The 12,500-nt window shown below is 47.4% G+C and overlaps 1 protein-coding gene across 1 annotated transcript in view; it reads right to left on the bottom strand.

Annotated features, from left to right (window-relative positions):
• The window catches only part of snapc4 (small nuclear RNA activating complex, polypeptide 4), a 30,691-nt gene that overhangs the window by 14,428 nt on the left and 3,763 nt on the right, over nt 1–12,500 (bottom strand). The window contains 11 exon segments of the mRNA XM_044195817.1: nt 46–196; nt 433–597; nt 674–746; nt 2,509–2,610; nt 6,804–6,885; nt 7,278–7,362; nt 7,459–7,602; nt 7,978–8,100; nt 8,188–8,213; nt 8,322–8,418; nt 10,976–11,019. Coding sequence (XP_044051752.1) covers nt 46–196; nt 433–597; nt 674–746; nt 2,509–2,610; nt 6,804–6,885; nt 7,278–7,362; nt 7,459–7,602; nt 7,978–8,100; nt 8,188–8,213; nt 8,322–8,418; nt 10,976–11,019 — 1,092 coding nt within the window.

Below are 12,500 nucleotides of genomic sequence, written 5' to 3'. Positions count from 1 at the left end.
CAGAGTGTGACGTCAGAGTGTGACGTCAGAGTGTGATGTCATTACTCTGTGTGTAGGGGATAAAGTTTCCGATCCTCATCTTGTCCACCAGCTCTCTGAGCTGAGCGTCTTCAGACGGAGTCCAACTGCCGTGTTTCAACGAGCCCGAGACGAACCGCTGGAACGTCTGAAGACACAAGAAGGCCGTCCTCCCCGTCTGAGAGACAGACAGGTGAAGAGAGAGACAGACAGGTAAAGACAGAGAGACAGGTCAGAGACAGACAGGTGAAGAGAGAGACAGACAGGTGAAGACAGAGACAGGTCAGAGACAAACAGGTGAGATAGACAGGTCATAAAGAGACAAGAGAGATAAACCGTTGAAAGACAGATAGTAGGACAGACGGCTGGGTGGAAAGACAGACATGAGAGACGCCTCCTCCTCCTCCTCCTCACCCCCAGCTCTGTGGCGATGGTCTCCCAGTGTCTCTCTCCGTGTCTCCTGCTGACCTCCTCCAGCTGCTGTACCTCCTCCTGACTCCACCGAGTCTTATTGATGGACGGGTGGAGGAAGTTCTGCCAGAAACAACGGATGTCCTCCGCATCCCTCGTTCCTTCAAACTGAGGAGGAGAGGACAGCTGACAGTCTGATGCTTCTGCAGTCGACATCATGTAACTGGTTGATTTTTCGACTTACATCAATATTAGAGATTTTCTGCCAGTCGTGTTCTTCATATCGATCACCAATCAGCTCCTCCTCCTTCTTCCCTCTGACCAATCAGAGACAGAGAATGACTCTCAGTCACAGACTCACATTAAACACCATACCTCACACACACGTTTCAACACATCACGTATCTGTATATAAATGTCGATAACGTTGTGGATTATAAACTGGACCAAGAACACGCAAGCTGTTTACAGGAAGGGCCAGAGCCGCCTCTGTTTCCTGAGGAGGCTGAGGTCCTTCAACATCTGCCGGACGATGCTGAAGATGTTCTATGAGTCTGTGGCGGCCGGTGCTGTCCTGTATGCTGTTGCATGCTGGGGCAGCAGGCTGAGGGCAGCAGGCTGAGGGCAGCGGACGCCAACAGACTCAACAAACTGATCCGTAAGGCCGGTGACATTGTGGGGGTGGAGCTGGACTCTCTGGCGGTGGTGTCAGAGAGGAGGATGCTGGGTAAACTACACGCCATCTTGGACAGCGTCTCCCACCCGCTCCATGACGTGCTGGTCAAACAAAGGAGCACCTTCAGCGGAAGACTCATCCCCCACAATGCACCACAGAGCGCCACAGGAAGTCATTCCTGCCTGTGGCCATCAGACTCTTTAACTCCTCCCTCTAAGTGTCAGTCTGTATGACCCGAAGTCACTAAACTGGACACTGATCATTAACATCTCTGCTATACTTGAATAATTGTGCAATATCTGTTAATACTCCTGTGCAATATTAGTTTTCCCATGTTAGCTTTTCCTATTTATGGATATTGATATTATTCATACCTCCATTACTGCTGTGCAATATCTTAATAATCTCAATAAGCTACACTTAACTCGACAGTACATGCACCACTGCTTATTACTTATATTATTACATTGTATTATTATACTGTATTATCATCATCAACCGGTAAACCCACCTGGTACTTAATGTATTTTCTGACCTGTTTTATAGTGTTTATAGTGTATTATATTGTTTGCTAGTTCTTTCTCCTGTGTGCACTGACGTAAAGGCGAGCTGCTGTAACAAAGAGTTTCCCTACGGGGATCAATAAAGTATTTCTGATTCTAATTCTGGTTGCCATGGAAACAGCTGTGATCTACATTATATTAGTTCACATGCAGTCAGACTGTCCCATCAGAGCAGCCGAACCAGCAGTCAGCAGCTCCTGTCTGCAGTGGACCCGTGGACGGACAGACAGCTGTCTCTGGATCACTGTGAGACTGAAGGAAACTTAGAAACAGCAGGATTCTCAGGCAGGTTCTGCAGCCGCTTTCTTCTCTGGTGTCTAAGCTGATTTATGAGGTTTATTCTGGACGGACGTCAGAGATGATGATGTCCTCTGGACGTGAGAGTCGCACTGAACGATCCGATGTGAGTTCAGGTCTGAGAGTTCAGATCTGACGGAGCTGTGACTCTGAGGAGGAGGAGGTTTCTGATGCAAACTGCATCAATCTGCCTCTGAGTGTTTTAAAGCATCTTAATCTCCTCCATCAGCTGAGAGTCGCTGCTGCAGCTCCACCTGCTGACAAACTACAGTAACTGACTTCCTATTGTTACACCTGCACGCACCTGTCCCTGTCACCTCACACAGTATCTTTGCATCACCTATCAAACCCCCCCTGATCTACACCAAAACCAGATTCTAACCTGAACCCTGGTCTAAACTCTGAAGTTCTTTCAAGAAGTGAAGACCGGACAAAATGTCCTCACACCCCCAGGTTCACAAATTGGTCCTCACATTAGTAGAATTACAGCAGGCCACACACACACACACACACACACACACACACACACACACACGCACGCACTTCAGCAGGTCGATGTCTCTCTCCAGACTGTCTATCTGCTGTCTGAGCTGCTGCTTGTCTGTCTCCACTGCTGAGGACAGCTTCTGACTCAGGTAGTCCACCCTAGGAGAGAGAGACGGTCAGACAGACAGACAGAGACAGAGACAGACAGAGATTTTATTAAATGTCCAAATGTGGATGTACAGTAAGTAAAACAAGAGCTACTGAATGTTAAATAGTGTAAAGAAAGAATAAGTCTAACTCTCAGACCAGCTGACTGACTTGTTGCCAGGTGACCAGGCTGTTGATAAGTCTGGATGTCAGGAGTTACTAATGGGCATCACAACTAGGTCTCGTGGGTTAGGTTTGATGTGGAAAAAATGGGTGCACATAGAACAAAGCTCTGTAACTGATGTATCAATTTCCATTTTCGTCTTTCTAAAGGCAAAGGTGTGGCGGAAACTTAAGATACAGAATGGATGGGTAAATGACACTTTAAAGGCTTGGGAGAAGATAAGCAAAACATTTGATTTACCTACAGCGGTGTGAAAAATTGTTTACCTTGATTGATTTCTTATTTTTTTGCATGTTTGTCACTTAAATGTTTCAGATCATCAAACAAATTTAAATATTAGTCAAAGATAACACAAGTAAACACAAAATGCAGTTTTTAAATGAAGGTTGTTATTATTAAGGGAAAACAAAATCCAAACCTACATGGACCTGTGTGAAAAAGTGATTGCCCCCTAAACCTAATAACTGGTTGCTCCACCCTTAGCAGCAACAACTGCAATCAAGCGTTTGAGATAACTTGCAATGAGTCTTTTACAGCGCTGTGGAGGAGTTTTGGCCCACTCATCTTTGCAGAATTGTTGTAATTCAGCCACATTGGAGGGTTTTCGAGCATGAACTGCCTTTTTAAGGTCATGCCACAGCATCTCAATAGGATAAAATTTATGTCTTTGTATTGTTACTTGTCTAGCAACAAAGCAGATGTCACCAGAACTGCATGAAGTCAAGAACGTGGCTGTAAAACTGTTAACTTTATTAAGTAAAATCCCCTCAACTCAAGGCGTTTTGCTGCTCTGTGTGAAAGACTGAGCTGCAGATCATTTGCAGCTCTTGTACCACAGTGAAGCGGTGTAGCTGTGGTGTTGTTAGGAGGTTACTGTGGTGCAGCTGTGGCGTTGTTAGGAGGTTACTGTGGTGCAGCTGTGGCGTTGTTAGGAGGTTACTGTGGTGCAGCTGTGGTGTTGTTAGGAAGTTACTGTGGTGCAGCTGTGGCGTTGTTGTTAGGTTACTGTGGTGCAGCTGTGGCGTTGTTAGGAGGTTACTGTGGTGCAACTGTGGTGTTGTTAGGAAGTTACTGTGGTGCAGCTGTGGCGTTGTTGTTAGGAAGTTACTGTGGTGCAGCTGTGGCGTTGTTGTTAGGAGGTTACTGTGGTGCAGCTGTGGCGTTGTTGTTAGGTTACTGTGGTGCAGCTGTGGCGTTGTTGTTAGGTTACTGTGGTGCAGCTGTGGCGTTGTTGTTAGGAGGTTACTGTGGTGCAGCTGTGGTGTTGTTAGGAGGTTACTGTGGTGCAGCTGTGGCGTTGTTGTTAGGAGGTTACTGTGGTGCAGCTGTGGCGTTGTTGTAAGGAGGTTACTGTGGTGCAGCTGTGGCGTTGTTAGGAGGTTACTGTGGTGCAGCTGTGGCATTGTTAGGAGGTTACTGTGGTGCAGCTGTGGCGTTGTTGTTAGGAGGTTACTGTGGTGCAGCTGTGGCGTTGTTGTTAGGAGGTTACTGTGGTGCAGCTGTGGCGTTGTTGTTAGGAAGTTACTGTGGTGCAGCTGTGGCGCTGTTGTTAGGAGGTTACTGTGGTGCAGCTGTGGCGTTGTTGTTAGGAGGTTACTGTGGTGCAGCTGTGGCGTTGTTGTTAGGAGGTTACTGTGGTGCAGCTGTGGCGTTGTTGTTAGGAGGTTACTGTGGTGCAGCTGTGGCGTTGTTGTTAGGTTACTGTGGTGCAGCTGTGGCGTTGTTGTTAGGAGGTTACTGTGGTGCAGCTGTGGCGTTGTTGTTAGGAAGTTACTGTGGTGCAGCTGTGGCGTTGTTGTTAGGAGGTTACTGTGGTGCAGCTGTGGTGTTGTTAGGAGGTTACTGTGGTGCAGCTGTGGCGATGTTGTTAGGAAGTTACTGTGGTGCAGCTGTGGTGTTGTTAGGAAGTTACTGTGGTGCAGCTGTGGTGTTGTTAGGAAGTTACTGTGGTGCAGCTGTGGCGTTGTTAGGAGGTTACTGTGGTGCAGCTGTGGCGTTGTTGTTAGGAAGTTACTGTGGTGCAGCTGTGGTGTTGTTAGGAGGTTACTGTGGTGCAGCTGTGGCATTGTTAGGAGGTTACTGTGGTGCAGCTGTGGCGTTGTTAGGAGGTTACTGTGGTGCAGCTGTGGCGTTGTTAGGAGGTTACTGTGGTGCAGCTGTGGCGTTGTTAGGAGGTTACTGTGGTGCAGCTGTGGTGTTGTTAGGAAGTTACTGTGGTGCAGCTGTGGCGTTGTTAGGAGGTTACTGTGGTGCAGCTGTGGCGTTGTTAGGAGGTTACTGTGGTGCAACTGTGGTGTTGTTAGGAAGTTACTGTGGTGCAGCTGTGGCGTTGTTGTTAGGAAGTTACTGTGGTGCAGCTGTGGGCGTTGTTGTTAGGAGGTTACTGTGGTGCAGCTGTGGCGTTGTTGTTAGGTTACTGTGGTGCAGCTGTGGCGTTGTTGTTAGGTTACTGTGGTGCAGCTGTGGCGTTGTTGTTAGGAGGTTACTGTGGTGCAGCTGTGTTGTTGTTAGGAGGTTACTGTGGTGCAGCTGTGGCGTTGTTGTTAGGAGGTTACTGTGGTGCAGCTGTGGCGTTGTTGTAAGGAGGTTACTGTGGTGCAGCTGTGGCGTTGTTAGGAGGTTACTGTGGTGCAGCTGTGGCATTGTTAGGAGGTTACTGTGGTGCAGCTGTGGCGTTGTTGTTAGGAGGTTACTGTGGTGCAGCTGTGGCGTTGTTGTTAGGAGGTTACTGTGGTGCAGCTGTGGCGTTGTTGTTAGGAAGTTACTGTGGTGCAGCTGTGGCGTTGTTGTTAGGAGGTTACTGTGGTGCAGCTGTGGCGTTGTTGTTAGGAGGTTACTGTGGTGCAGCTGTGGCGTTGTTGTTAGGAGGTTACTGTGGTGCAGCTGTGGCGTTGTTGTTAGGAGGTTACTGTGGTGCAGCTGTGGCGTTGTTGTTAGGTTACTGTGGTGCAGCTGTGGCGTTGTTGTTAGGAGGTTACTGTGGTGCAGTTGTGGCGTTGTTGTTAGGAAGTTACTGTGGTGCAGCTGTGGCGTTGTTGTTAGGAGGTTACTGTGGTGCAGCTGTGGTGTTGTTAGGAGGTTACTGTGGTGCAGCTGTGGCGTTGTTGTTAGGAAGTTACTGTGGTGCAGCTGTGGTGTTGTTAGGAAGTTACTGTGGTGCAGCTGTGGTGTTGTTAGGAGGTTACTGTGGTGCAGCTGTGGCGTTGTTGTTAGGAAGTTACTGTGGTGCAGCTGTGGTGTTGTTAGGAAGTTACTGTGGTGCAGCTGTGGCATTGTTAGGAGGTTACTGTGGTGCAGCTGTGGTGTTGTTAGGAAGTTACTGTGGTGCAGCTGTGGCGTTGTTGTTAGGAGGTTACTGTGGTGCAGCTGTGGGGTTGTTGTTAGGAGGTTACTGTGGTGCAGCTGTGGCGTTGTTAGGAAGTTACTGTGGTGCAGCTGTGGCGTTGTTGTTAGGAGGTTACTGTGGGCAGCTGTATGTTGTTAGGAGGTTACTGTGGTGCAGCTGTGGCGTTGTTGTTAGGAGTTACTGTGGTGCAGCTGTGGCGTTGTTGTTAGGCAGTTAGGAGGTTACTGTGGTGCAGCTGTGTGTTGTTAGGAGGTTACTGTGGTGCAGCTGTGCAGCTGTGGCGTTGTTAGGAGGTTACTGTGGTGCAGCTGCTGTGTTGTGCAGCAGCTGTGGTGTTGTTAGGAAGTTACTGTGGTGCAGCTGTGGCATTGTTAGGAGGTTACTGTGGTGCAGCTGTGGTGTTGTTAGGAAGTTACTGTGGTGCAGCTGTGGCGTTGTTGTTAGGAAGTTACTGTGGTGCAGCTGTGGCGTTGTTGTTAGGAGGTTACTGTGGTGCAGCTGTGGCGTTGTTGTTAGGAGGTTACTGTGGTGCAGCTGTGGCGTTGTTGTTAGGAGGTTACTGTGGTGCAGCTGTGGTGTTGCTCGGTCACTACGTGGTTTATACAATGCTGTAGAACAAGGACACAAGTGCTAGTACGGACACAGTTACTATTACTACTAATAAATAGATGTTACTTGGAGAGTTTGGGCTGGATGAGTCTCCTTAGACTGTCTCTGGCAACTGAGTGGATCAACAGAGTCTTCTGCCAGCTCTCCCCTGAAGACACAGAGACACACAAAGATACAGAGGACATTTAGAGGATATATAAGGACACAAAGACAGAGATATAATACTGAAGGTAAATTAAATTAGAAGTAGTATCTGTATCTAGTATGCGTGTACACAGGTGTGTATGTATGTGTATGCACATAAATACCCGTAAATAAATAAATCTTAAAAAATCATGACCATCAATGCTACGACTCTGCACGCTGTCAGTCTGATTAGCCTGCGCACATCAGTTCATACAAGACTAGATATTAACTTTAAAGTCCCTTCATACAGCAAATAAAAGGATACAAGAATTTAATGTTTGTGTGTTTTTTTATGAACCCTGATTTCCTCTTTGATCAATAAAGTTATTGATTTGTTTGATTTTTCATTCTTACATCGTTTCAATTTCAGTTTCCTGTTGTCCAGACATCCCGTCATCCTGTTAGCCTTCTCCTTTGTCTCCTGATTGGCCGGAGGACCCTGGAGACCAAACACAGCGTCTCATTGGTCAGCTGTCAACAGCAAGTCTGTCTGTCTGTCTGTCTGTCTGTCTGTCTGTGTGTCTGTCTGACGTACCAGTCCTGTCAGTTTGTCCTTGAAGTACGGTTTGAGGAAGCGCCCAAGGAACATGTTGAATGGCTGCTGGCAGGAGGAGGGGGGGGGGCGCTGTTCCCTGGAAGACTCTTTGCTCGGTCCAGACAGCTGAGACAGCACCTCCTTCTACAGAGAGATGAAGTTATTTATTATCAGTACTGACCCACTGCCTGTGGTTTTGTGTCAGCACTGACCTGCTGTCTGTAAACAGCGTGTCTGTGATTGTGTGTCAGTGTGTCTGTGATTGTGTGTCATAACTGACCTGCTGCCTGTGATTGTGTGTCAGTGCTGACTTGCTGTCTGTGTTTGCATGTCTGTGATTGTGTGTCAGTACTGACCTGTTGTCTGTGGTTGTGTGTCTGTGGTCGTATGTCTGTGATTGTGTATCAGAACTGACCTCTTTTCTGTGGTCGTATGTCTGTAATTGTGTGTCAGTGCTGACCTGCTACCTTTGATTGTGTGTCTGTGGTTGTATGTCTGTGATTTTGTGTCAGAACTGACCTGCTGTCTGTAGTTGTGTGTCAGTAGTGTCTCCAGGTGGTCCAGGGTCGCTTGAACCACCTGCTGGTAGACGAGGTTCATCTGAAGACACGAGTCCACTGACAGAGACAGATCCAGCTCACTCTGAACACAGACACACAGACGCAGTTAGTAAAATACTGACTCGTCTGTAACTGATGAAGATGTTTAGGAGCTGAAGTTGATACTGACCTCGTCACTGCTGTTGTCATCATCTTCTGAACAGACACAACAGACAAGATCAGACGTTAATACACCGTCTGTTAACAATCATCTTTACATGGAGACAGACAGACAGACAGACAGGCAGACAGACAGACAGGTACCTGACACACTGATGGGACTGTGTGGTCCCAGGACGTTCTCCAGGTTCTGGATCTCCTTCTGGATCTTCTCTCTCTGAGCCAACAGACCTGCTGCAGACTGAACACAGTATCACAGTCTCACACAGCAGGACGGAAATATGTTCAGACCGATCAATAGATGGTGATTCAGTGATCTGAGAGCTACACTGATAAATCAGATGATGTCAGTTTATAGCAGATAAATCAATATCAGTCAGCTGATCAGAGTTTACATGCTGTAAAATATTACGCAGTTTGTATCTGCAACACATTCAGAGAACTAATCTAACTAATCAATTTATCCTCATCAGATGCTTCAGAACGGACAGACAGAACTACAGACAGAGATACAGACAGAACCACAGACAGAGATACAGACAAAACCGCAGACAGAGATACAGACAGAGATACAAACAGAACCACAGACAGAGATACAGACAAAACCGCAGACAGAGATACAGACAGAGATACAAACAGAACCACAGACAGAGATACAGACAAAACCGCAGACAGAGATACAGACAGAGATACAAACAGAACCACAGACAGAGATACAGACAAAACCGCAGACAGAACTACAGACAGAACCACAGACAGAACCACAGACAGAGATACAGACAGAGATACAAACAGAACCACAGACAGAGATACAGACAAAACCGCAGACAGAACTACAGACAGAACCACAGACAGAACCACAGACAGAACTACAGACAGAACCACAGACAGAGATACAGACAGAGATACAGACAGAACCACAGACAGAGATACAGACAGAGATACAAACAGAACCACAGACAGAGATACAGACAAAACCGCAGACAGAACTACAGACAGAACCACAGACAGAACTACAGACAGAACCACAGACAGAGATACAGACAGAGATACAGAGATACAAACAGAACCACAGACAGAGATACAGACAAAACCGCAGACAGAACTACAGACAGAACCACAGACAGAGATACAGACAGAACCACAGACAGAGGTACAGACAGAAATACAGACAGAACCACAGACAGAGGTACAGACAGAACCACAGACAGAGATACAGACAGAGATACAGACAGAACCACAGACAGAGATACAGACAAAACCGCAGACAGAACTACAGACAGAACCACAGACAGAACCACAGACAGAGATACAAACAGAACCACAGACAGAGATACAAACAGAACCACAGACAGAACCAGACAGAACTACAGACAGAACCGCAGACAGAGATACAGACAGAACCGCAGACATAACCACAGACAGAGATACAGACAAAACTACAGACAGAACCACAGACAGAACCACAGAGATACAGACAGAACCGCAGACAGAGATACAGACAGAACCGCAGACAGAACCACAGACAGAGATACGGATAAAACTACAGACAGAACCACAGACAGAACCACAGACAGAGATACAGACAGAACTACAGACAGAACCACAGACAGAACTACAGACAGAGATACAGACAGAACCACAGACAGAACCACAGACAGAGGTACAGACAGAACCGCAGACAGAACCACAGACAGAGATACAGACAGAACTACAGACAGAACCACAGACAGAGATACAGACAGAACCGCAGACAGAGATACAGACAGAACCACAGACAGAAATACAGACAGAACCACAGACAGAGATACAGACAGAACCACAGACAGAACCACAGACAGAGATACAGACAGAACCGCAGACAGAGATACAGACAGAACCACAGACAGAAATACAGACAGAACTACAGACAGAAATACAGACAGAAATACAGACAGAACCACAGACAGAACCACAGACAGAGATACAGACAGAACCGCAGACAGAACCACAGACAGAGATACAGACAGAACCGCAGACAGAGATACAGACAGAACCACAGACAGAACCACAGACAGAGGTACAGACAGAACCGCAGACAGAACCACAGACAGAGATACAGACAGAACTACAGACAGAACCACAGACAGAGATACAGACAGAACCGCAGACAGAGATACAGACAGAACCACAGACAGAAATACAGACAGAACTACAGACAGAAATACAGACAGAGATACAGACAGAACCGCAGACATAACCACAGACAGAGATACAGACAAAACTACAGACAGAACCACAGAGATACAGACAGAACCGCAGACAGAACCAGACAGAACTACAGACAGAACCGCAGACAGATACAGACAGAACCGCAGACATAACCACAGACAGAGATACAGACAAAACTACAGACAGAACCGCAGACAGAGATACAGACAGAACCGCAGACAGAACCACAGACAGAGATACAGATAAAACTACAGACAGAACCACAGACAGAACCACAGACAGAGATACAGACAGAACCACAGACAGAACCACAGACAGAGATACAGACAGAACTACAGACAGAACCACAGACAGAACTACAGACAGAACCACAGACAGAGATACAGACAGAACCACAAACAGAACCACAGACAGAGATACAGACAGAACTACAGACAGAACCGCAGATCTGGTCTTTCTGTTAATGAGACACTTTGAGTTCAGACTGCAGTCTGTTCTGTCTGATCTTGACACAGTGATGTCACGACTAACGTAAACTTTATTCAGACACGTTGCCGTGGTAACTGATGCACGTGTGTGTGCGTTACCTGCCCCGCCTCCTCCTCCGTGTCATCACCATCTGATTCATCACCTGATCAAAAGAGACACAAGACCACTGTTAAGAGACAGACAGGCTACATCCACACAAATTCAGTTTCGCGTTAAAACGCATAACTTTTGCTACGCTTACGGCTAGCGTCCACACTACTCGAACCCCTGAGGCGGAGACTTCTCGAAACGCTGCTGACCCCGTTTTAGTTTGGAAACTCCAGGATTGCATTTTAGTCTGGACAGGCGGGAACGGAGACTTTTGAAAACGCTGACGCAGGCACCTGTGTTCGCTTCCTGATTGGGTCGTATCAGTCACGACGTGGCAAAACATTATAGCTAGGCCTACATACCTTTTGTGATTTCATCCTCCTTTCCCACTGCCATGGCTTCCTGCGGCGATGGATAATGCTCCTTGCACCGCTCTAATATGTTCTGTCGTATTTGCTTTGCTACGACTCCCGATATATGTTTTCCGCTGCGTTAACTCGTGTTACTTTCAGTAACAGTTCCACCTCGTCGTCGGCCCAAGCAAAGAAATCTCTGGTCTGACTTTTCGCTTTTCGTTCTCCATTCATAGTATTTTCTGCAACTAAGCAACCAACAACAGTAGACAATCTGCTTCCTGTTTACACCGGCATGCGCATGTCCAGTGCACGTGAATGGTCATGTGATGTGCGTTTTCAGGCGTGTTAGTGTGGACGGGGCTAAAACGCTTGTGTGTAAGCAGATCGTTTTCGTTATCAAACGCCATTTTAAAATGAAAACGTATTAGTGTGGACGTAGAGAGAGAGAGAACTGGGCCCTGGCAGGAAATATGAAGAACCGGGGTTTAACAGCATCAGGGAGTTCCAACATGGCCGTGACGCTCGAAGAGCTCTAAATGCAGTTAAGAGACAATTTTATAATTTCCAAATTCCATTCTTTTATATGTGATAGTGTCATCCGGCCCACTGCGCTGTCTGGTGGTGAGTCTGGGGTCCACTCACCAGAGCTTTACCCGCCGGGACAAACGTCCAGCAGAGTCTCTACATGCAGGACTCTGCAGGTACATTTCACACAGAAAAACACCAACAGATGCATGTGGAGCAGAATCAGGCAGAGACCCGCTGATACTTAACATTCAGCCCCCGAGACCCCCTCCATCCCAAAGACCTCCAGACCCAGGAGCTGAGCCCAGAACAGAGTCCCCTATGTCAGCTGGTGCTGAGTCTCACTGCCCCCCCTCAGACTCTCGGACCAGTCTCACAGCAGCACTGCTCTCCAAACACCAGTCAGAGGAAACCGAACTACAACACCACGTACAGAAACCTGAATCTGGATCACTGGATAGAAACTAAAAGCCAACGTGGATCAGAAAGTTATCTGGACCTGAAGAGACGACGGACTGGCACTGAGCCTGAGTCAGGATCTGTCTCTGCTTCCTGTCTCTGACATATCACAAACTGGACATCCAGACAGGAAGACACAGACAGAACATGTGGTCGCTGTTGGACAGGTGAGGTGAGACAGGTGAGGTGAGAC

Source organism: Siniperca chuatsi, linkage group LG5, assembly GCF_020085105.1.
Source record: "Siniperca chuatsi isolate FFG_IHB_CAS linkage group LG5, ASM2008510v1, whole genome shotgun sequence".
Lineage (NCBI taxonomy): Eukaryota > Metazoa > Chordata > Actinopteri > Centrarchiformes > Sinipercidae > Siniperca > Siniperca chuatsi.
The sequence above is the reverse complement of the archived record's forward strand: the minus strand, read 5'-3'. Positions and strand labels throughout refer to the sequence as shown.